The following is a 26,601-nucleotide window of genomic DNA, read 5'->3' on the forward strand; positions in this document are numbered from 1 at the left end:
ACTAGCTAGTCTGAAAGAAGGCCAATCATAAGAAAATCTCTCTCTCTCTCTCTCTCTCTCTCTCTCTCTCTCTCTCTCTCTCTCAGCATGGTGCTGTACAGAGATAAAGGAGTCACGTTTTTCACACACAGGTACATACTGGCTTATCTGATTTAGTGTGAAACGCGTATTGCTGATATGCGTGTTAGAAAGACCAAAACAGACTATCAGACATGTTCATCCGATTGTCAAAATAATAACAAGTAAACAAAAAAAAATGATAAGAAAATCAAGGCAAGAAAAAAAAGTAATATGGAAAGAGAGAGAACAAAACATTCCATTGATATTAAAATTGAAAGGACACTTAAGAATGTAATACGTGTAGTTGTGTTCTAACCTCTTAGGTCGGAAACATCAAGAGAGAGAGAGAGAGAGAGAGAGAGAGAGAGAGAGAGAGAGAGAGAGGCCTTGTGTCAACTGTCAAGATCAAGATCATCCCCAGCACCACCACCACCACCTCCGGCCCGGAGTGACTGAGGCAGAAGCGGCGTGTGTGTGGGCTAGCTCTGTGTTGTCCCTGGTCACGAGTGAGTTAAGCAGCCATGGCAGCCCTGCAGACCCTGATGGAGATGGGCTTCTCGGAGAATGCCGTGTGAGTACCGTGCTTGGGGATCACCAAACCAACTTTAGCCATTTCCAGACAGTGGCTATTTACTTCGGGCAAAACGTTATCCTTTATTTATTTTTATTTATTTTATTTTATTATTTTTTTTATTTTGAGTTGGGATCAGCCGTGGAATTAGATTAGTTGAATTACTCTACACCGAAGCTAATCTAGTTCAGAAATGTAGAGGCGTGTGTTATTTGACCAGCCGTGCCCTGCCAGCCCCGTGCCGTGTGTAATTAGCTTGTTTTAGGGTGACATTATTTCACTTCAGGGTAATGTTATTTCGTTATTATTGCAGTGTCAACTAGTACACCACATGTAACTATACACATTCTCACGGTCCAAGATCACACTTCTACGAGCATTTCTAACACCATTTTACCCTATCGGAAATTAATAATAACTTCGGAACATAATTTATATTAGGTTAGGTTTGGTTTCCCCACCCAAAAATCTCGCTTTCTCAGGAGGTCTCCAAGCTTGTTAGACATAGGGAAAAAGAAATACAAGATCATATATATTGGTTGAAACTACAAATTTATTGTTATTTCACCACTGTTTATATTATGGTGATGTTTCTCACATGTGCATACATATAGATGATCTTTAATAAGTAGATTTTTTTTAACAAGCAGGGCAATGTTCAGGGTGTATTTAGGGTAAAGTTCACAGCTCATCCTGGCAGCACTGGTGAGTGGCAATGACAGCAGTGTGAGTGTGCATTGTGCAGGGACTGACTGATTGGTGCCAGCCCTGCCCATAACGTGTTTGGTGCTGTATTCTTTAGTGTGTTTTATAGAAAGCTTATTGAGAGAGGCTGAAGGAAGAGTTGTTATAAATGAAAGGACATATGATTGGTAGTGTGTCTTTGCTCTCTCTCTCTCTCTCTCTCTCTCTCTCTCTCTCTCTCTCTCTCTCTCTCTCTCTCTCTCTCTCTCTCTCTCTCTTGTTGGAGCATGTAATCCTAGTTGTGGAAGGCAGTGTCATGTGTGTCTCTATGCCAGATGATGTTTAATTGTTTCCTGCACAAGTATGGAGAGTGGACAATTTCAGAAAGTATTATCTTAGTATCATTTTTTCTTTGTTCTGAAAGTAAGCATCTGTAGGAAATTGCAAGTCATGATATGATCAGTAGTGTATCAGTATAAAGATGTGCCATGTCATTTAGTATGTCACTCTTTTGCAGACTATTATTGCTACTTGTCTGGTCTGCTAGATTTGTTTGTAGCTTTGTCCTCATCAATGCTCCCAACGTGACTATTGGAGACACCAATGTGATCAAGATACTGGTGCCTGGAACACTGCCAGATGAGGTGTCAGGTTCTTCTCATATGATGCACCTCAGTCTCTTCCCAAAAATCTTTCAACATCCTTCTTGTTTCTTCCTTATATGTTAACACTGCCCCATTCACATTCAGCCTCTGCACATTCTCACTGTCAGGCATCTTCTCATCCCTCAGGAATCTGAACCATTCTCTACCACTTTCCACACCTTTCTCTCTTAAGGACTGAATCATGCTTCTCTCACACACCTGCCCTTAGCATTCATTGTCTTTCACTTCATCACTCGCTGCTTACTCACATATGCTGTCCATGTGTTCTGGTATTCACTCTCTGCCTCCTGGCTCTCATGCCTCCTTTTCCTCTGCTACCTGCATACCATATTTCAGGCCTTCTTTCTTAGAGTTCCTATCTTATCATTCCACCACGGTTTACATGCATTTGTTCTCACATACCCTATCTGGCTGGCTGCTGCATTCCTCACATTTTCAACAAATCTATCATTCAATTCATCCACACCATTCAAGCTTCTCTCATTCTAGTCTACCTGGATAGTCTCCCATCCTACATCCCTCAACCTTTACTTTTTCCTCTTGGCCTTTGCATTCCTTTGCATTTTTCTTCCATACAACTTGCACTCAAGCATCAACATGCCCAAGACAGTGTCAGTCATTCCATCCTCATCAGTGTGTGTGTGTGTGTGTGTGTTTTTGCTCTTCTATTTTATGTTTATATCAGAAATATGAGATAAGTGTCTTTGTTTGTGGTCTTGTATTTACAGCAGTAGATATATTTAAAGACTCCCTATTTTTTCTTGTAATGTTTTCCCATATGGAAAATTTTATTTTGCTGCAGGAAGAAATCTTTGGCTGTGACTGGAGGAGGAGTGGAGCAGGCCATGGAGTGGCTGCTGGCTCACTCTGAAGACCCAGGCATCAATGATCCCCCAGCAGAGCCTGCAGGTGCTGCAGCTGTCGGTGAGTTTAATGTTAACATGTTATCATAAGGGAGTGTCAGTGGGAGAGAGGGACATTGTTTGTATGTATGGCATACCCTCTGGCTGGAAAATTATGAATTCATTTCAGTTTGTATTTATTTGTTGTTGATTATGGTGTGAATAACACTGTCACCCCTTGGAATTATCTCTGAGATCTTGAAGTATTGAGAATCTTTGGCTTTTTAGTGTGTGTTTGAAGTGGATATATAGATTTGTTTAGATATATTTGGTGTGTGTGTTGTATATGTAATTAAAGTAAATGAACAAAATTTGTTTACCATTTGAATTCCTTTCATATAGTTCATATTTATTATTTGAATATGTATATTCAGTTTACTTAGTGACCATGTTTGCATCTTATGACTTGAATAAAAGGAGAGAGAAGAAAGTGTATCATTACTATTTCATACATGGTATTGTAGGTGGTAATCATTCTTTGTTCCATGTTCCAGGCACAAGTGGAGATGGAGATAGAGGAGCAAGTGGAGCAGAAGCTACAGAAGGAGCAATTGGTGGAGTTGAAGAAGGTAAAGCAAGTGCAGCAGAGGCAACAAAAGAAGGTGATGAGGATGGTCAAGACGAGGCTAAATCTATCAAGTGTGATGAGTAAGTAGTACGTACTTATTACACAACTTTTGCCCTCCCCTTCCTCTACACTCATTTTCTTCTTTATATTTGCACTCTTCTCTTCCAGCATTGTTTTACTCTGTGGAACATCCTTGAGGGGAGAGACATTACAGGAAATTTTATGCAGGAAAAGTAGTCTGATATTGCTGTGTTCTTAGGTGTTGAATAGTTGACTTACCATTAACTGGAATCATCTTTTATGGTCATATTATCTTGATTAAAATTGATATTTGCTGGAACTGAAATTTTGTGGAACCAGGGGGTACGCAGGGACTGAACGGGACCTTCAAGTGGTACTCACTCAAGAAAATGTTGGGAACCACTGATCAATCCTCTAAACTAAGAGAGCAGAGCTTCTTGAATTTGCATATGAGAACAGTATTCTTGATTCATTGTCAGGGCAAAACGGTCAGTCAGCCAGTGTGAGTAGTACCAGGATCCACACTCTCCACCAGCCATGGCATGGTACACTATTGGTTTATTTAGCTGTAGTAGTTACTGTGCACTGTTATTAATGTTGAACTTTTTTCATGTGGATTGAATGGCCCATGTGATTTCATCGTTTTGTGAACGTGACACTGACACCTCAAAGATAATTCTAAAGTATCAGAGACCTGAATTTCTCAATATTTTCAATGTTTTCTTTATGCTCAGTGAGTTCAGAACTTCCAGGTGAAATTTTAATGAAATCTTTCTGCAAGTATCCTTAAACTATCACTGCTAAGCCATAGAAGTCATTATTTGTATGTAAACTTACCTTTCATAACTCTATCTTTAACTTCATGTTTCATAGAGGGACCACCATGTGTATTCATAATGGCTTATTGCAACATCCCTTGATTTTTTATGTTCTTATTATTATTGAGTTCAAAGTAGAATAAGATGATATTACATATGTAATTAAGAGAAATGGGGAAAGCTTTTAAGTGTAAATTACTCACATTTATATGAATGATTAGTCAGTAGAATGAAGATTTATCAATACCATATAAAGATTGAGAGTCTCAAAGTCAGCACATAGTTTGTTTCCTTTGAAAATCAGTGATTACTGCTCTTTACACACACATATTTTGTTGATGTCTCCAGTTGTGGCAAGCTGTTCAAGACATCAGAGGAAGTGGAGTTTCATGCTGTGAAATCAGGTCATACAAATTTCTCTGAATCAACTGAAGAGAAGAAACCTTTATCAGAGGAAGAAAAGTTGCAGAAGGTTTGTAGAATACCTTGTTGACTTTAGTCACATGAATAAATATCAAAATCATTATAACATTCACCGTGAAATCTCTTATATTTCTGATTCCATTTTACACAGCTGTGTTGCTCACTTACTTTTAACAAGAGGACACATAGGCTATACAGTCAACGTTTGAAATGGAACCTTTTGTTTTTGCCTTTTTCTGTATATGTGAGATGATAATTAAAAAGAATAAAGTGAACCATGAAAATAAAATATAAAAGATAATAATAAAAGATAAGGCTGCTTCTGCTTCCTGTTTTGCATTGCAGCATATGAAAATTCTTTAGTGAGAGATTTCAACTCTTTTACTCTTACACGCTTTACAATATTCAAGAATATATGAAAATTATATCTTAATTTGCAATATCTATATGACAGACATGCCAGAGATGAGTAAAATAATCAGCCTGGTTTGGTACCTTTAATATTTGTTATCCATCCATGCACAGATGAATTCCAGTTAGAGTGTATTGCACTTTGTGAAAATCTGGATGCTGTGATATAAATGTAGCTTTTTCTTTAGAATAAAAAGAACCTTGAAATCACTGAAAAAAATGCATAATAATGATAAGTTTTGCAGAAGAGAGAGTTGGAGGGAAAAATCAAGCTGAGGAGAAAAGAAAGAGAGGAGAAAGAAGCAAAGGAAGCCTTGGAGCGCGAGAAGAAGCGGATCCAGATGGGACAGCAGATAACAGAAAGGAAGAGGATGTAAGTATGAATCTTACATCATTGCTGTTGTATATAGCCAAGAGTTGGTGGTGGTGTCCTGCATCCACCATGCATCCAGTGTAAAGCTTTGACATTGTTCCTTGTATTTGTTTGCCTCTCAATTGATACACAATCTGGTGCTGATTTTTTTAAGAAGAATGCAAATTCAAATAGTACAGTCATCCAGTAGGTTCATGAAAGTCTCTTGGCACCTGAGCGGCCTTGAAGCATTCACTTGTTCTTCACATGTGATTTACTTATTAGGAGGATGAGACCTTCAGACACAACCAATGGCTAGGGGGGACCAGAAGAGGCACAGAATATATATATATATATATATATATATATATATATATATATATATATATATATATATATATATATATATATATATATCCATCTCCTCCTAGTTATTCATATTCAGAGAACTAATTACAGTACTGTTACAATCAATGTAAGATAATTTACACTTTTTGGTTTAAGAATGCAAGAGAATGAGATGAAACGCATGGCAGAAGAAAGGAGGAAGGAGAAGCAAGAGGACAAACTGGCCAGGCAGAGGGTGAAGGAACAGATTGAAAGGGACAGGCAAGCAAGAAGAGAAAAGGATCTTAGAGGAAGTCAGGGGGCAGCACCTTCTGAAGCAAAACCTCAACCAGCACCAGCTGCTCAACCAGCCCAAAAGAAAGATTATGCACAAGCCAGACTGCAGGTATTGTTCTCATGGAATAGGAGCTTTAATCAAGATTGTTTGGGTTTGAAAGATAGTGTACAAGAGGAAGACAGTTCACCATTTTGGAAAGTGACCACTTTAGCTTTGAAATGTAGATCTCTGATGCTGTTCTCACAAATAACTTTTGAAACAGATTCCTTTATGATATAACCTCTGTTGTCAAATTCTTATATTTTCATTTATGCTGGAGTTGAGACTCAAACTCAATTAGTGAAAAATAAAAAAGTCACTAGAATTTTTATACTATGTCTCATATCAGTCTGACATGTTTTTTTTTTTTTTTTTTTTTTTTTATACCATGTGGGTTTTTCATGGGAATTTCTGGGCTAAAGGGGGTACTTTTTTGGGGTACCTCCTATCTGAAAGCCCACCCGCTAGGAAACCGTTACCCCGAGTGAGGAAGTCCAACCTACACTCGGACCGTGGACAGGATTCGAACCTGTGCGCTTGGAGATCCCTCGGAGCCCAAAGCATGCATGGTTCCACTGTACTCTCTTTGGAGAATGACTATGGTGTTAAAGTGAGCAGTTATTCCTGTCCTTGCATTACTTTATTGTGTTTTGTACTTCTTTCACTCTTGCATTGCTTTCACTCAACATGCTTGAACAGTTATTCCGTCCCTTTCAGTGAAAGTTCATCTTTGGTATTGATTAACATCATAGTAATTTAAGTTTTGTGTGTGACTTTAAACAATATGAGAGATATTGGTATTTTAGAGTTGATATTTTGGAGTCTTAGTAGAAAAGAAAACCTAGGGTACTATAATCAATCCAGAAACATTGACCACCACTGACTTTTCAGCTTATAGAAAGTGAAAGAAAGAATTGATCTTTCTATATCTTCTAAGATGCAAATTATAATTGTCTTAATCATCAAGAATGGCAAAATATTACTCTGATTCAAATTTTGGTATTTATTTTATATATGATGCTGTATATTAAGTATAGAGCCTATTAAATGAAATTAAACTATTTTGAAATGCTTGTGCACTATGGAGACAGCTTGAATGAAGGGTGGCAGATGACTCAATATATTTTACTATTGTACAAAATTACTTCCTTAGCTTGTAGTAACAAGTGTTGCATTCCAAGCAATCTCTAAGACACTTATGCAGTGGTCCAAGCATCTTTCCCTGCTGCTGCCATGCCTACTATATATGTTTTTTTAAGCCAGGAACTGCTGGACAACAAGTAACTGATGAATTCAGTCCTATTTTAAATACTTGTTGCAGATTCTCCGTCTAATTTTTTTTTAATTATCTTCTATTTTTTATTTGATTATTTCTTTATTTTTATTATCACTTTTTTATTATTTTTCTTCTTATTTATTCCTTTAATTTTGTTTTATTGTATTCTATTTATTTTTTTATTATTATGTTTATTTATTTATTATTTCTTACCACTATAGATTGGGTAATTCATATTGTAATAATCACTGCTTTTTCCCAATGCACTTAGCAGTTGGAGGCCAAAATGCATGTAATTTGATCTCAAAGTTGGAATTCCTAAGATTTGTTTTTTTTTTTTTCAGAATAAGGCCATGATCATTTCAGAAGCTGTCCTATAGTACTTTATGTTATGAAAAGTATGTGAATTTCATTCAAGAATGTCTTTTCTCAGATACGCTTTCCGAGTGGAACCCCGTTGGTGCAGGAGTTCAAGGCCAAGGAGCCCCTCTCAGCTGTGCGCCTCTGGATCAGCCTCAACCGGCCAGATGGTGTGCCCCCAGAGACTCCCTTCAACCTCTCCACATCCTTTCCTCGCAAGATATTTGACGATGAAGATATGGATAAGCCTTTGGAAGTCTTAGGTAACTATTCTTATTTATTTATTTATTATTTCTTCCCCTGTTGACGTTTCCCATTTTTCATATTGGGTCACATCTCTTCACTAGTCATCTCCACTGGTCCCAGTCCATCACTTGCTCCTCCCCATTGCTGTCTCTCTCTACTAATATATCTGTTCACCAACTTAATAATTTTAACCCTCTTTCTTACTGCAAGATTGTTTTGATGTACATGCTGAAGAGTCCTTGTGGTAACATACAACTTGGCCATGGTACGTGTGTACAGCTCTAATACATTCATGTATATCACCAATTCCTGAGTGCAGACTTTGCCTTTTCAGGCCCCATTTGGTGGCAACATCCTTCGAAAACATAAACAAATGTTTGAAGTATTATTTTCAGCCATCCAATTGTCACAAGATGATGCCCCATTAGCTAACCTATATCTAAGTGTTTTTCATGCAGAAACTCAAGCCAATCATTGATGTTTTGCTAGATATTACAAATATTATTCCCATAGTCCACCCAAGAACATCATTTGTCTGTCTTGGAGAGACTGATATTTCACTTCTTACTACAGGATCCTCCCTTAATGCACAGGAAAGGGACTGAGAAAATGTGCACATATATTGAAAACACACTAACTGAATAATAGAACCTTATGTTATTTTTTAAGTTTATTTTTTTGACAAGTTTATAATTTGACACATTAACAAAACCTTCACTAAAAGAAGAAAATTTTAAAAAATTTCCTACCATTAAACAAATCATAAACTAAAATTCTGCCATTTGGAATATATACAGTACATTATTGGTTATTTTTCATCATTTCAAGCTGTTGGCTGAGAAAGTTTCTGGAAATCATAGTTTCACTTTTTTTTTTTTTCTCTCCCTACTTATATATCAAGCTGTGGTTCTGAGAATTATTTCATCATATACATACTGATGACTCAGAAATCCAAACTTTACACCAGTGATTAAGAAATGATGTGACAAACTCCTTAACTTTTGCTTAGTTTGTATCACATCTAATACGTCATGTCTTGTCTGGTTAGCTTTCATCTCCAGTAGAATTGCAGGATGATTTGTCTCTTCAGAGAGAGAGAGAGCTGATCATATCTCTTGGAATGACTGCAGTGTCAGTACTCATATTAAAGCTTTGTCATTATTGGATCCTTTGCCAGCTCTCTCTCTCTCTCTCTCTCTCTCTCTCTCTCTCTCTCTCTCTCTCTCTCTCTCTCTCTCTCTCTCTCTCTCTCTCTCTCTCTCTCTCTCTGGATATGGAAATGCCATTCTCCCATGATTGTTTACTAAATCTCAGTGAATTATTAAAAATTTCTAAGTGTTTTCATAAAGATTGCACATTGAAGAGAGAGAGAATTTTTTTTTTTCTTCTACTTCCTATATTCACAAGTTACCAATATTTCTCTATGATTATTCTCATTTCTTTTATATTCTTGCTAGGTAAGTAATAATTTGCAAATTACATTATATCATTACACTAAAATCATTATTATTATTATTATTATTATTATTATTATTATTATTATTATTATTATTATTATTAGTGATTCAGAAAATTTAATGTGCAACACCAGCACCGAAGTATCTGCCTCCGCCACTTTCACCACCACCATTTTCTTTTGTTTAGTGTTTACCATGAGCTGCGAGGATGTGCGGTGGTAATGGTGGTTGTGAGAGGTAGTGATAGTGAAAATGAAAACATTGATGATAATGAAAATAAAACCATGTTTGTAGCCTAGTATTAAACAAAGGGTCAATGTTTATGCTCTGTTTGAAGCACAAAATGGTGTTTGTCTGAGTGTGTGTGTGCCTGCTGGCGACACGGACAGTCAGACACTCGCTGCCATGGCAGGACAGTTCACCAGAAATGTATGTTACATATTAGTGTACGTACTTCATTATTTCGTGGTGCTAGCATGTCATAATTTAACTTTAGTTACCTTCACTGCAAAACATCAACAAATTAACCATTGCAGATCTATAAACAAGGCAAAGATGTCACCAAGTTAATCTTCAAACCAGTGTTTATAAGTAACTCAATGTTTTACCCTCTCAAATCCTTCGTAGCTTCCTCCAACCTCACCTTCCCATCCCCCAAGACAACATATCAGAGAACCAACACCTGCAGTAAAGTTAAACACTGCAATTTTTTCTATTTTCAATAAGTAAACAAAGGCACTGACCCAGCCAATGCCCATCTCTCAGTCATTTTGTGTTTTATTTGTTACCTATAATATGCCAGACAGCTCACAAAGTAGAGCCACAAACCTAATCTTTCATACAAGTTGTTGAGGTTTATCTGTCATTGTTTGCTTTGTGTGTTATGAACCCTGAAGGAGGCCAAGTGCTTGGTGGCCAGCTCTCTTGGGCGGCCATCTAGATGACGTCATCAGCAGGTTTCAGCCTGCATCAGCCTGGACAGTGCCAGTATTATTTTATTTATCTTGGCTCACTTGTTTAGCCTTAAGTCAATTTTCCTGTTTCTTACATATATTTAGGAGTGTTTGAAGTGTATTCCATTCTTGTGTTACATGAATTATGGTGATTTAGAGGCTGTTTATGGCTTGGATATGATCTCAGTTTCTGTTACAAATCTTTAAACCCACTACCTTTGATTTTTCATTTCAAGCTGTAATGAAGTGTTTGCATTTTCAAAAATTTGTTTATGATGGTTAAAGTGGGTTTTGGTTATGATAAGCTGATTATGTAGACTTTAAAAGCGATTTATAGCCTCGTTAAAGTGTGTGAAAGTGACATCATATATAAAAGATATTTTTTTGATTCAAGGTCTTGGCAAGTTGTGATGTATTCTGAAAGTAGTTAATATTCTTTATTTTTGTTTTTAATAATTTTGAATAAGAATGGTGGGCTTTAGAATTGTTTTTAAGTACAAACAACTCCCAGTTAACAAGCATTCACACAACGAAATTTTGCTACAATGAACGTTTCCTTTTACTACCATCTGCTTGTATAACGAACACCAAACTCGCTTTAACAAAATTTTATCCAGGTAATTTTTTCCAAGTTTGAAAGCCCCACCGTATCACGCAAGTTGACAGGCTTTTGAATACACCAGCGCCTTTTGTGAACAAAACGTGCACCACTCACTCCCCCTACCCTTCCCCGCTTTTATTAGTTCAAAACAATAACAGCGTCCAGCAGCAGTTCATCTTCCCTCACTCAACATGCCACCAAAACGTCCTGCAACCAGCCCTGCAATGACGCCTAGTGTTGCTAAGAAGACCAGAAAGTCTCTTACTCTTGAAGTGAAGCTGGATATTTTTCACAGACATGAGAGGCAAAAAAACTAATAGCATTGCTCGCCATCATAGCTTGATGTCTCTACTATTTTTAAGTCAGCAGACTCTATTAAGAAGGCTATTAAGAAGGCTGGTGAGACTGTATCTTCCTTGCAAGCAAAAAGAACCACCCGAACTCGTGACTCTGCAATGGATAAAATGGAAAGCCTTGTGGAAATGTGGTACAGTTTTGTATGCGGTACAGTGATGCGGCTTTTGTTTACATTCCACAGGTTGCCAGTTAGCGTCTTTCCCGCTCCACTCTCCCTCTCTTCATAAATTTAAGATCATCAACATTATAAAGTTACGTACATACATACATTAGTGTACATTATAATGACTTAGTCTTAAATTAAACTGCTTAGATGTTTAACTTCATAGTTTTTACTTTCATTAAATCTTTTACTGTACTATGATACACTCTTGCTTTGTTTACTCTCAATGGAAGTTCAAGTCAGGGGTCAAACTGTTATAATTGGTTCACTTAACAAAAATTCATGCAACGAATGTTTTTTAAGGAATGTAACTTGTTCATTAAGCGGGGTTGCCAGTATGTTGATTTTGTAACGCTTTTATATACAGTGCTATTTGAAATATTTTCTTATTGCTCAGCCTGGTAATGTCTTTATATATTAGAAGTTAGTTTTGATTTATGACAAGTCAGAATATGATAAACATTTGTGTCTAGCTATTTTCTTCCAAATCGGCTTTTTCAAAATGGTTTATGTATTGTATATATGTGACGTCTTCAAGGAAGGGGCACTTACTGGTTGGACCTAAACTCAGACCTGGACCTGGCTCCCTCCTGCACTGTGTGTATGTGTTGTCTTGTCTTGTCTTGTCTTGTCTTGTCTTGTCTTGCCTTTTATTGTTGTCTGTGTGTGTGTGTTTTATTGTGCAGATGTGTGTGTGTGTGTGTGTGTGTGTGTGTGTGTGTGTGTGTGTGTGTGTGTGTGTGTGTGTGTGTGTGTGTGTGTGATTCACCACGGTCATCTGCTGGTCACCCAGCCAGCCTTTTCCCATTACGGAGCGAGCTCAGAACTCATAGACCGATCTTTGGGTAGGTCTGAGACCACAACACACTCTACACACTGGGAAAGCGAGGCCATAACCCCTCAAGTTACATCCCGTACCTAGTTACTGCTAGGTGAACAGGGGCTACACATTAAGAGGCTTGCCCATTTGCCTCACCACTTTTGTGTGTGTGTGTGTGTGTGTGTGTGTGTGTCTTGTCTTCTCTTATCTTTCAATGTGCAGATGGTGTTGCTGTGTGTTTTGTCTTGTCTTGTCTTTCAGTGTGCAGATAGTGTGTGTGTGTGTGTGTGTGTGTGTGTGTGTGTGTGTGTGTGTGTGTGTGTGTTACCTATTTGTATTTACCTATTTGTGTATTACAGGGCCCGAGCTAAGCTCTCTGTGTCCTGCCTCCTTGGCCACTCCTGTCATATCTCTTTCATCTGATTGACACACACTGCGTCAACGACATCACTGCTCAGTTTATTCCACTTATCAATACTACGATGCGGGAAACTATAATTTCTCATGTCATTTAGACAGATGTCTTTTATTAGTTTTTTTCCATGTCCTCGGAGATGATTACTTGTGGTCACCTTTATCAACTCTCTGTCCAATATGTCAATGTTGTTCACCAATTTATACATAGTTATCATGTCTCCCCTTGTTCTTCTCTCTTCTAATGTGGTCAGCCCCAGCTTCCTCAGTCTTTCCTCATAGTCTAACTCCTTGAGTCCTGGTACCATCCTTGTTGCCAGCCTCTGTACCCTTTCCACCTTCTTCACATTTTTCTTCATATGCGGTGACCAGACACAAGCTGCATATTCTAACTGGGGTCTTATTAAAGTGCATAGTATCTTCTTCATCATTCCTTCATCTAGGTAGTGGAATGCAAGACCAATATTTTGAAGCATGTTATATGTTTTCCCAAATATCTTGTTAATGTGTTTCTCCGGTGACAAAGTGTTTTGCACGGTTACTCCTAAGTCTTTCTCCTCATTGGTCTCTTCAATTTTCTCATCACCCAGCCTGTAATCCCTGTTTGGTCTGTATCTACTTCTTCCCATTTTCATAACATGGCTCTTGTTTATATTAAATTCCATCTGCCACTCTTTACTCCACTCATATATTTTATCAAGATCTTCCTGTAACTTGTTACAATCTTCCACATTCTTTACTCTCCTCATAATTTTAGTATCGTCCGCAAACATATTCATGTAACTGTCAATTCCTACTGGCATATCATTAACATAAATCAAAAACATGATGGGACCAAGCACTGACCCTTGTGGAACTCCACTGGTTACCTTCTTCCACTCGGACTTTCTTCCTCTCACCACTGTTCTCATTTCTCTTCCCACTAAGTAATTTTCCATCCATTTTGCTAGTTTATCATTTACTCCTCCAATCTTCTTTAGTTTCCACATCAGTCTATTGTGTGGCACTTTATCAAAGGCCTTTCTCAAGTCCAGGTAGATAGCATCCACCCATCCCTCTCTATGTTGTAGTATGTCAGTCACTCTTGAATAAAAACATAATAAATTGGATACGCACAATCTTCCTTTTCTGAAACCAAACTGCCTTTCACTCAGAATGTTTTCACTTTCTAGATACTCACTCCACTTTGCTTTAATTACTTCTTCACATACCTTGCACAATATACTAGTCAACGATTAACTAGTTAACAGTTCCATTCTACTTCCATTCATATATATAGGTACAATGTTAGCTCTTTTCCACTCTTTCGGGACTATTCCTGTTCGTATGGAGGTTTTCACAATATCAAATATGGGGTTCAACAATTGATCCTTACATTCTTTCAGCAACCTCCCAGATATGCCGTCAGGCCCCATTGATTTATTGATATCCAAGTTACTTATAATTTTCCTTATATCTTCTTTAGTAACCATGATGTCCTGCATTTGCTTTATTTCCGTAGGCCTTCCTCCTGTAAAATGCTCCTCCTTTGTAAACACTTTGCAAAAGTTGTCGTTCAATATTTCAGCTATATCTCTAGCATCCTCATATACTTCTTCCCATCTTTTACTTTTCTATTGCCTACCTTTTATTTAGTTTTCCATTTATGAATTTGTAAAACATTTTAGGGTCACTATCACAGTTTTCCACCACTCTCTTCATATTCCTTTTGTGCTGTTCTCCTTACTTCAACATATCTATTCCTTGCTGTTTTGTAGACTTCTCTTGATAATACTTCACTGTTTTTCTTAAGTTTTTTCCATGTCTTCTTTGTTCTTTTTTGCTTCTTCACAATTTCTATTAAACCACTGTTTATTATTTAAAGTCCTCTTTCTGTGATATGGCACAAACTTCTTCACAGCAGAGTTATGTAAATCGATAAATTTATTGTATTTCAATTGCATATTCCCTTCCTGGTATATCACAGACCAGTCAATTTCATTAAAGAACTCTCTTATATGGTTATAATTTGCTCTAACATAATTTAATTTTTCCTCCCTGTGCTCCACACTCTTTTCCGTGCTTAATTCCGTATCCAGCTCAAAACTTAGGACATCATGGTTGCTTTTCCCCAAGGGACATTCATGTTCAATTTCCTCTTTTAGGGAGATGCCCCTGGTAAATACCAAATCCAACCTCGCTGCAACATCCTCTCCCCTGCACCTTGTTGGTGATCTCACCCACTGTGTCATCAAGTTATTTGTTACTACGTTTGACAATTCCTCTGCCCACTCACCACCGTTCACCACTTTGTAGTCTTCCCACACCATTTCTTTACAATTAAAGTCCCCGACTATCATCACTCTATCTTTTCTGATGAGTTCTTGCTTCATTCTGTCTAGAGTATTTCTCATCACCATTTAATACTGTTCATAGTTCCAACCACTGGTTCTTGGTGGTATGTATACCGTTATAATATTAATATCCTCTTACCATCTGTTATAAGCATACTTATCACTTCCTCATTTCCCTTACTAAAGTTCACCTCCTTCACTATCAGATCCTTCTTAGTAAAAACCATTATACCACCACCTCCTTTATTCTTTCTATCATTTCTCCATACTTTGTAGTGTTTTACATCAAACCAATCTAGCTTTATTTCAGGCCTTAACTTTGTTTCCACCACACACATTATGTTCGGTTCATTGTTTCTTAGGTAATCCATACATTCTAGCCTCTTAGACAGAAATCCATCTATATTCGTGTATGTCACTTAAATTCCATTCCTAATCTCTTTCTTCCATGTTTCAGTCAGTGTAATGTCTATTCCATCTGTTTTATCTACCACTTCTTCAGCCTCCCATTTCTCATCCTCCAAAAAAACTTGGTCTTTTCCTCCTCGGTTCTTTCCTCATTTTTCTCTCTCACTTCAGTTACAAGCTCTTTCATTTTCATTCTTTCATCCTGTGTCGTATTTCTTCTGATGTAAATTGTTTTGGTTTCCTCGTAGTCTGTGTGTGTGTGTGTGTGTGTGTGTGTGTGTGTGTGTGTGTGTGTGTATTTACCTAGTTGTAGTTTTACAGGGCCTGGGCTTTATGCTCGTGTGGCCCCATCTCCATATCTACACTTATCCAATCTTACTTTAAAAGTATGCACACTCGTTGCAGACACTACTTCTTCATTCATACTGTTCCACGTCTCAATACATCTTTGCGGGGAACTATATTTTTTAACATCTCTCAGACATCTTCCCTTTCTCAGCTTTTTACTATGCGATCTTGTGCTTCGAATGTCATATTCTTCTCTCAGGATCAGTTTCTCATTATCCACTTGGTCCATTCCGTTGATAAATTTATAAACTTGTATCAGATCCCCTCTTTCCCTTCTTTGTTCCAGGGTTGGTAGATCCATAGCCTTTAGTCTCTCCTCATATGTCATCCCTTCAAATTCTGGAACCATTCTTGTAGCCATTTTTTGTAGTCTCTCCAACTTCCTTATGTGTTTCTTTTTATGAGGGGTCCACACTACTCTTGCATATTCCAATCTGGGTCTTATTATAGTACTTATCAATTTCTTCATCATTTCTTTGTCCATGTAGTGAAATGCTACTCTAATATTCCTTAGCAAATTATGTCTAAAAATTCTATCAATATGGCTTACCGGTTGATTGATTTCTTCCATCGTCACTCCTAAGTCCTTTTCCTTTTTTACTTTCCCCAGTTTTACTCCATCTCTCATCTTATAGATTCCCACGGGTTGTCTTTCACTCTTTCCCATTTCCATGACATGGCTTTTGTCCACATTGAATTTTATTTCCCACTTTTTACTCCATTCCCAGAGCTTATTTAGGTCTTCTTGCAGTATTTCACAATCCTCTTTTTGCTTTATAACTCTGCACAGTTTCGTATCGTCTGCAAACAGATTTATGTAGCTGTTCACTCCTTCTGGCATGTCGTTGATATAAATGAGGAAAAGTATTGGTGCCAATACTGATCCCTGCAGCACTCCGCTTTCTACTGCTCTCCACTTGGACTTCATATCTTTAACTACCGTCCTTATTTCTCTCCCCCTCAAATAATTTTCTATCCATCTCAATGTGCTTCCTTTTAAGCCACCCTTCTCTATCTTTCTTAGTAATCTTGTATGTGGCACTTTGTCAAACACCTTTTTTAAATCCAAATAAATACAGTCAACCCATCTCTCTTTCCCTTGTACTCTATCAACTGTTCTAGAATAGAAACTCAATAAATTAGTTACACATGACCGTCTTTCTAAAACCAAATTGGCTATTTGATATTAATTTTTTGTCTTCAAGGAACTCGATCCATTGTTTCTTTATTATTCTTTCACACATCTTGTGTGTGTGTGTGTATTTATTGTCTTTTCTATTAGGCTGGGAACACACAAGGGGTTAGCAACTGTGGCGCTACATTCTGGCACCACATTTGGTATGTATGTGACTGCCCATAGCTCAGCCACAGTCAGCCACAGTCACTCGTGTGCACGGATCCTCGACACAGTTGTGCCACGCTGTGGCAGGGATGAGTGACAGCTTACCACAGTCTCTGGCCACAGACACTCGTGTGCATGAGACAGCTCCTAAACAATGGAAAGTCATAGTGAGCTACATCTCCACCACAATGTGGCGCCACAAAGTCGCTAGTGTGTTCCTGGCCTTAGTGTATAGAGTGTTTGCATGTGTTGCCTTATCTTTCAGTAGATGGTGTGTGTGTGTGTGTGTGTGTGTGTGTGTGTGTGTGTGTGTGTGTGTGTGTGTGTAATTCACCTTGTTCGCCTGCTAGTCACCCAGCCAGTCTTCCCCATTACAGAGTGAGCTCAGAGCTCATAGACCGATCTTCGGGTAGAACTGAGACCACAACACAGTGTGTGTGTGTGTGTGTGTTTCACTGTTTGATCTGCTGCAGTCTCTGACAAGACAGCCAGACGTTACCCTACGGAGTGAGCTTAGAGCTCATTATTTCCGATCTTCGGATAGGCCTGAGACCAGGCACACACCACACACCGGGACAACAAGGTCACAACTCCTCGATTTACATCCCGTACCTACTCACTGCTAGGTGAACAGGGGCTACACGTGAAAGGAGACACACCCAAATATCTCCACCCGGCCGGGGAATTGAACCCCGGTCCTCGGGCTTGTGAAGCCAGCGCTCTAACCACTGAGCTACCGGGTGTGTGTGTGTGTGTGTGTGTGTGTGTGTTTTGTCTTATCTTGTCTTTAATTGTACAGAAAAAATTTTACAAAACATGATAAAACACACATTCCCATCTCCACATCGCAAACCAAACGTTACTCAATAAGATGAAATAAAAATAATAATAATAATAATAATAATAATAAATAAATTAAAATTTAGAAAATAAATCTAAACTGAATCTTAAAAATTTCATGCAAAAAGCACAAAAAGTACAAAAAAAAAAAACAATAATATACTGAAAAAAATATACAAAATAAAAAAAAACGTCTAAAATGCAAAAAAAAACATGGAAAAATTACAAGAAGATAGGAAAAAGACAATACCAAAATATATAAAGAAAAAAACATGCAAAAATATTAACTAAGAAAATATAAAAAAATATTAGAAAATAACTATGAAAATAGAAAAAAATATGTACCAAAAGATCCATAGAATACTGAATATAAATCAAAATACCAAGAAACTCAATTGTAAAAAGAAAATATATGTAAAGAGAAAAAATGTATCCTTAACACAAAAACTGAGAGAATTAATTATGAAAGGCAAAAAAAAAAAAAAAGTGATGAAGATAAGTAAAAATGCAACCTGACTGAACTGAAACACAGACTGTAATGAAGACAAGTAAAAAATGGTTCCATGTCAACTGAACCAGTGCCACTAGCACCAGTACCACATGCACCAGTGCCAATTGAACCAGTGGTCAACTGAACCAGTAGTCAAGTGAACCAGTGGTCATTTGAACCAGTAACCATTTGAACCAGCGACCATCTGAACCAGTGCAAACTGAACCAGTACTATTTCAACCAGTGACCATCTGAACCAGTGGTTCTGTAACCCTTTCATTACAGGTGTAACTCATTTATTATGTTAGCATCCTCCCTTCAAATGTTCCATCCCCCATCCATACTTCACTCTGAAGGCAGTTTACCAAATCATGCCTCCCAAAGGCTAAAATTCTTTGAGGATCATCGACTCCAAAATCATACATGACAATGTCTGAATAATCATTAGGTATCTCAAAGTTTTGCAACTGAGAAGGTGGTTGGATGTTATCCTCTTTTTGACGTGTTTGTCTAATACGTCGTTCAATGGCAGATTTTACTGGCATTCTTGATAAGACATCATCGTTTAAGGGAATGAGATGTTCGGGGAGAATTGTCCTTGTGGTGGCGCAGGTGTTTTTTTAATCTTGTGTAATTTTTGCAAGGGCAGCGTGAACATCAGTTTGAACAGAGTCTCAAGAATGGGTGTGGTCAGAGGGTTCTTTTATAATATTTGAGCCATTCATTATTATTGATGATTTACATTTGAAAGTCTTATACTTCCTGCTCCTCCAATACTTTTTTTCATCATCCATCCAAGGCTCTTTTGTCCGAAGAATATACTGTCATATCTCGCCAAACACGAATCTCGCGTATACACGAATCGGTAAAATATGCCATATTTTGCCGAGCACGACTTAGACTCACGATTGCACGATTTGGTTTCCATTTGAATCTCCCGCTGGGCCTGGTGGATGCACGCAACCTCCCCTCCCAAGCGTCTTGGACTCGCCCCGGGGCTGGCGGTAGCACGCTGCCTCGCGCCACTCGCTCTCTCCTTGTCGTGCTGTTGTTGTATGCAGACGTGGTTCCCTTGCGCTCTCTTGATTTCATCTTAGCCATGGCCAGTCAGAGGCCCATCACTTTGTATTTCAAGCCCTCTCCAACCAGCAAATAAACTAAATAAGGTACTAGTACTGTAGTTAAATAAAATGTGTTTGGTACTTCATTTATTGTTTTTATTTTCAGTCTGTTTGGTAAAAAGTGTTTTTTGGGGAGGATCTGGGAATCTAACCACTATTTTCCCATAGGGTCTATTATTCACCCAACACGAATCTCACCGTGCACGACAAGCTCAGGAACCTAACTGTCGTGTTGGACGAGGTATGACAGTACTCAAAATCATGATGCAATAGCAATTCTCCACCTCTCAAGGACTGTGAAATATCTAGAGCCATTTCACATAAAATTATTTGTAGATAAATTATGACTACAAAAAATGTAGGGTAAACTGGGTAGGTGCAACGTGAAAAAAGCACCCAGTCTCAGTGAAGTCTAACCCCCTACTGGGCCCACTGGTGCCGCCCTGGTGTTCAGATAACCACTGGTGCATTGGTTCAGATGGTCACTGGTTCAAATGGTTACTGGTTCAAATGACTACTGGTTCACTTGACTACTGGTTTGGTTGACCACTGGTTCAGCTGACCACTGGTTCAGTTGACCACTGGTTCAGTCGACTACTGGTTCAGTTGGCACTGGTGCATGTGGTACTGGTGCAAGTGGCACTGGTTCAGTTGACTAGTCTCCAAAAAAATGCATGTTGCTGCCACAAAAGAAAAAAAAAATAAGTAAATAAATGAATAGATAAAACCCCCTTTCTCCTCATAGCTAACAGCTTGAATAAAAAAAAAAAGCATGAAAACAAAAATAAGTCATACCAAAAACCACAAAAATATATTAAAATAATAAATGAATCAGTTTAAATAAAAAACGCAGCCTAAAGGATCATCCACACTAGGGGTTCTGTTATGTGGCTTTCCCCATGCTCATGTGGGGGATGGAGGGGTGAGCATCCACACTAAGGGTTGTGAAGTGTAAGATGGGAGATGATAGAAGTATTTAAGTGGTATAGGCATTATAACAAAGGGGACATAAACAAAGTTCTTAGGATCAATAGCCAGAATAGAACCAGAAATAATGGAATCAAGCTTGAGAAATTTAGGTTTAAGAAAAAAAATGGGAAGGAACAACGGCAGTATTAACAAAGACTCTTAACTATGGAAATTTATCCTAGACAACCTTTTTGTCATAACTTTTATCTTAACCTCCAGAATTGTTCTCGGAATTGTTCTTTGATTTGAGATACCTCTGGAGTTGTATTGTCTTTAAGATTTTACGCTGGGATCAATTTAACAAAGATGGCTGTCTGCCAAAGAGCCCAAGTTGCCTATTCAAGATTTATCAGCCCCTTAAGGGATATTCTGGATGATCTGAGTCACTTTAAACTATTAAATGTAATAGACTACACCTGCAGGAGTGTTATTTGTGACAGGCTTGGCAGGAGAGCCGAGGAGAGCTTGGAGAGCCACACGGTAAAAAGTGGTTGCCAATACTAATAATCAAAGTATTAAGTACAGTGTTATTTAGCCAATAGGGAATGCAGCTCTCTAGCTGTTATTACCTTGGATCTTCCTGTGTCCTGTTTTTGGCACATCTTATTTACTTTCTTTGCAATAGAGACCCATGCCACTCTTTTGTGCAGCTGATTGTCAAAGCCAATCAAACTACATGTTTCCTCGTAATACCGACTGTATGAGGAAGGAAAGACTTGCCATGGCTCCTGCTAGGTGTCCTGTATTGGCCCTTTCAGTCTTACGGGTCATAATCTCCTTTATACCAACAAAAAAAGAGTAGGAAATGAGGCGCTGCTTAGTGAGGGGAACAGGCCAGCTGGGCTCGAGGCAGTAAACACTGAGACAATATACACATGCCTTGTGCTTTGATGGAATCTGCCTATATATATACACAAATTTATGCATTCATATCTTTACAAAACTTATGATAATTATCATCTTCGTTATTTCAGTAAAAAAAATTTAAGAAATTGTACTATTAACTTGATATTGAGAAATAAAAGAATTTTCTGTTTTACTCTTACACCTTTTCATACTGAGGCTTGAGAGTTCATCTCAGTATATCTAGACCAAGACCAAAACTCATATTTAAGATTCCTTCAGAGATAAGACATTTGTTTATGATAAAAACTAAGAATCTTTGTTGATATGGCCCTTGATTCTCTGATAGAGTGGTTGATGAATGGAACAGACTTTGTAATGATGTTGTGAGTGTTTAGTCAACAAGGAGCTTTAAAAAAGATTAGACAAATATATGGATGAGAATGATAGGTGGCAACAAATAGGTCTATATCATACAGGACTATCATGGGTAGTTTTGATGGCCTTTTGTAGCTTCCCTCATTTTCTTATGTTTTTATTAACCCTGGCTCCTATGCAGCAGAATTTAATGTATTAACTACTTTATTTCTCTTCCAGGTCTTGTGCCAACTGCTGTACTGATGGTGTCTAAATAGGGTAAATATTTCTAATGGTTATTTTTTTATGATTGGTAATTTAGTAGGACCTTTAATCATGATTTTAGCTACTACAGCATATGGATTCACATCAACATTTAGCAATAATACAAATGGGCTTATACTAATTTATTCATAAATTGTGATTTTTATATGTATTATGTGCAAGAAAATTGTTACAGGAATAAAAATTAATAAATATTTCCTTCTTGTGTTCACTAAATGAGTGTGTATGATTTATGAAGGACTGGGAGTATGGCACTCTGCCTTCACCTCTAGAATTACTGGTGCCCATTTATTGAACCATATAAAAGCTTAATCATTAAAGCTTGTGCTTTCTGCAGTTCTTTATACAGCAGAAGAGATAAGAGTGAGTGTAATCACTGTGGTGTTTATTGCTATATCTCTCACTCTGCCAATGAAGCCTTGTGCATGAGAAGGGAAACTTACTTAAAAGTAAAAGCCCAGAGACACTTTCAGACTTTAAATTTTAATACACACACACACACACACACACACACACACACACACACACACACACACACACACACACACACACACACACACACACCCATTAGCTCAGTGGTTAGAGTGCTGGCTTCACAAGCCAGAGGACCGGGGTTCGATTCCCCAGCCGGGTGGAGATATTTGGGTGTGTCTTCTTTCACGTAGCCCTGTTCACCTAGCAGTGAGTAGGTATGGGATGTAAATCGAGGAGTTGTGACCTTGTTGTCCCGGTGTGTGTGTGCCTGGTCTCAGGCCTATCCAAGATCGGAAATAATGAGCTCTGAGCTCGTTCCATATAACGATGGCTGTCTCTCCAGAGACTGCAGCAGATCAAACAGTGAAACACACACACACACACACACACACACACACACACACACACACACACACACACACACACACACACACACACACACACACACACACACACACACACACACACAACTCTCTCTCTCTCTCTCTCTCTCTCTCTCTCTCTCTCTCTCTCTCTCTCTCTCTCTCTCTCTCTCTCTCTCTCTCTCTCTCTCTCTCTCTCTCTCTCTCTCTCTCTCTCTCTCTCTCTCTCTCTCTCTCTCTCTCTCTCTCTCTCTCTCTCTCCAGTTGTAGCTTCTGTTAAATGCAATATGAGGGTGTCAGTATGTGCTCTCAGACTGTATGAAGTTTTTCTTTATATTTTCAATTATTCACTGTACAGAAAATGTAAGTTTATTTATAATTATTTTACACCAATCAATCTCTGAAGGCACTTTTGGCCACCCAAAAAAATAATTAAAAAGTTGTATAAAAGGTCTGTAATAATCATGATAATGCATTATCATTATTATGATTATGATTTTCATTATTATTATTATTATTATTATTATTATTATTATTATTATTATTGTTATTATTTTTTTCTTTGTGTGTGTGTGTGTTTGTGTGTTTGTGTGTGTGTGTATTCACCTGGTTGTATTCACCTAGTTGTAATTTTACAGGGCCTGGGTATCATACTCGTGTGGCCCCGTCTCCATATCTACACACATCCAACTTTCCTTTAAAACTATGCACACTCCTCGCTGACACCACCTCCTCACTCAAACTATTCCACACCTCCACACATCTTTGTGGGAAACTATATTTCTTCACATCCTTCAAGCATATTCCCTTGGCTATCTTTTTACTATGCGATCTTGTAGTTCTACTTAAATTTTCCTCTCAACATCATTTGCTCATTATCCACTTCATCCAGTCCATTCAACAGTTTATAAACCTGTATTAAATCTCCTCTTTCTCTTCTTTGTTCCAAGGTAAGCAAATTCATTTCTTTTAATCTCTCCTCATAGGTCATTTCTGCCAATTCCAGAACCATTTTTGTTGCCATTCTCTGCAATCTCTCCAACTTCCTTATATGCTTCTTTTTATAAGGGGACCAAACCACTCCAGCATATTCCAATCTTGGTCTAATTACCATACTAATTAATTTCTTCATCATATCTTTATCCATATAATGAAAGGCTAATCCAATATTTCTAATCAAATTATATGTTTCTCTAAACATCTTGTCAATATGAGCCTCAAACTGCCCATGGTCTTGTATTATCACTCCCAAATCCTTTTCCTTTTCCACCTTTTTCAACACTACACCTTCACCCATCTTATATGACCCTCTTGGCCGTCTTCCACTCTTCCCCATCTCCATCACATGACTTTTGCTCAAATTAAATTCCATCTCCCACCTCTTGCTCCACTTTCAAATCTTCTTCACTCTTCACACACCTATACAACTTCGCATCATCCGCAAACAAATTAATATAACTGTTTACTCCCTCTGGCATATCATTAATATAGACAAGGAAAAGTATTGGTGTCAGCACTGAACCTTGTGGGACTCTACTCTCCACCACCAGCCAGTCCAACTTTGCATCCCTTATTACCGTTCTCATCTCCCTCCATCTCAAGTAGTTTTCCATCCACTTTAACACTTTTCCCTTCAGTCCTCCATAAATCTCTAATTTCCATAGCAGTCTCATGTGAGGTAACTTGTCAAAAGCTTTTTTTTAAATCCAAATATACACAGTCTCTCTTGCATTTTGTCAACCACTCTTGAATAAAAGCTCAGTAGATTTGTTACACATGACCTCCCTTTCCTAAAGCCAAATTGATGATCCGATAATAACTTATGATCCTCCAGGAACCGTATCCAATATTTCTTTATCACCCTCTCACAAATCTTACCGACCACACTTGTTAGAGACACAGGTCTATAGTTAAGAGGCTCTTCCTTACTGCCTCCCTTATAAATGGGCACCACTTCAGCTCTTTTCCACTCTACTGGTACTTCCCTGTTTCTAATGAGCACCTTATAATATCATATAATGGATCAATCAATTCTTCTCTACATTCCTTCAATAATTTACCTGAAACTTCATCTGGTCCCATCGCTTTATCATCTTTAAGTTCCTCCAACATTTTATATAACTCCTTTTTAGGTATCTTAATGTCATCCATGTGCACATTTCCTTCTACATTCTGAGGCTTTACAAATATTGTTTCTTTAGTAAATACTTGTTGAAACCTATTATTTAGCAATTCCATGATATTCTTAGGGTCATCTACTATCCCTTGCTCTCCTTTTAATCTTTCAATGGACTCTCTCTTTTTTTAAGTTTACCATTTATGAACCTGTAAAACAATTTTGGATGTTCCTTACAATATCTTTTTTCAAATTTTCTTTCCTCCTCCCTCCTTACCCTCACATACTCATTTCTCGCCACTCTATAATTCTCCTTATTTAGTATATTCCTGCTCTTTTTCCATCTTTTCCAAGCCACATCTCTCTTTTCTTTAGCCTTAACACAAGTTGCATTAAACCAATCCTTTCTTCCTTCCTCTCTCGGTTTATACTTTGGTACAAATTTCATAATTCCTTCTTTATAATATTTCATAAAAATCTCATATTTTTTTTGCACTTCTCTGATTTGTAATATCTCCTCCCAATCTAATGTTCTGAAATAATTTTTAAAACTTTCTGTGTCCATCTTTCTATAATTCAATCTACCACTCCTGTATGTCTCATCTTTCCTTCGCTGTGTTATTGCCATCTGCATTTCCATAACCACATGATCACTCTTCCCCAATGGACATTTGTATTGTATATCCTCACATAGGTACACTTCTCGTGTTAACGCCAAATCCAGTCTAGCCGGTGTGTGTGTGTGTGTGTGTGTGTGTGTGTGTGTGTGTGTGTGTGTGTGTGTGTTTGAATCAATATGTCTGCTTGTAAATTTATTTTCATTGATTTTTCTCTATTTCCAGTATTATGAGTAATAACAACAACAATGCATGATGCAGAATCACTACAGTGGTTGCTTGTGTATCATCACCCAGCCTTTCCACATGGTTGTCATTCCTACACACACTAATCACAAGCAAAGAAAAGTACTTGACATAGCACTCTCAGTCAGCCACAATGTTATTTTGGCAGGCAGTTGTCTGTGGCTGTTGTGACAGGTCAGGTGCCACCCACTTCACTGAATATATGTCACTTCTACCCAGAAATGTTTATTTGTTTATTCATACCTAACCACCTGGAATGTAATAGGATGGTTCACAATATTGTGGGGTGTGTGTGTGTGTGTGCATGTGTATGAGAGAGAGAATTAAATGTATATGTATAAGTGTGTGGTGCTTTGTCTGGGTCAGCCCATATGAGATTGTTGGCCTAGTATGTATATATATGGATAGATTGATTTAAGGGCATGCTGCGGTCAAGATTTGAAAGATTCATTATTTAAAAAGTTATTGGTTTTAAGGTTTTATGACTTGAAATTTTCAGGAATATGAATCTGATATAGTAATAATGTCTTGACTTCTTGAAGTCATGCTTAGAGTTGCATTCAAAATGTCTTACAAGCTTTATTTTAAATTGTTTTGCAATGTGGTTTGGCAGACTTACTTGAAAGATGCATATAGAAACATAGAGAATGCTAATTTCAATTTC

General features: G+C 37.8%; 1 protein-coding gene across 2 annotated transcripts; it reads left to right on the plus strand.

The window, feature by feature from the left end:
• Positions 1 to 473: 473 nt before the first annotated feature.
• On the plus strand, positions 474 to 26,159 carry LOC123517606 (UBX domain-containing protein 1-like). Of its 2 annotated transcripts, XM_045277872.1 has the most exons (9): positions 474 to 631; positions 2,783 to 2,904; positions 3,377 to 3,530; positions 4,638 to 4,761; positions 5,369 to 5,496; positions 5,980 to 6,208; positions 7,849 to 8,038; positions 22,078 to 22,116; positions 25,917 to 26,159. In XM_045277872.1, exons 1-8 carry the CDS (start codon positions 582 to 584, stop codon positions 22,113 to 22,115), a joined length of 1,035 nt encoding a protein of 344 aa, XP_045133807.1. In that variant the 5' UTR covers positions 474 to 581; the 3' UTR covers position 22,116; positions 25,917 to 26,159. The 2 variants fall into 2 exon arrangements, with proteins under 2 accessions (XP_045133807.1, XP_045133808.1); XM_045277873.1 differs by lacking the exon at positions 25,917 to 26,159 and having other exon boundaries at positions 22,078 to 22,338.
• The last annotated feature ends 442 nt before the right edge of the window (positions 26,160 to 26,601 follow it).

This window comes from Portunus trituberculatus, chromosome 42, assembly GCF_017591435.1.
Source record: "Portunus trituberculatus isolate SZX2019 chromosome 42, ASM1759143v1, whole genome shotgun sequence".
NCBI lineage: Eukaryota > Metazoa > Arthropoda > Malacostraca > Decapoda > Portunidae > Portunus > Portunus trituberculatus.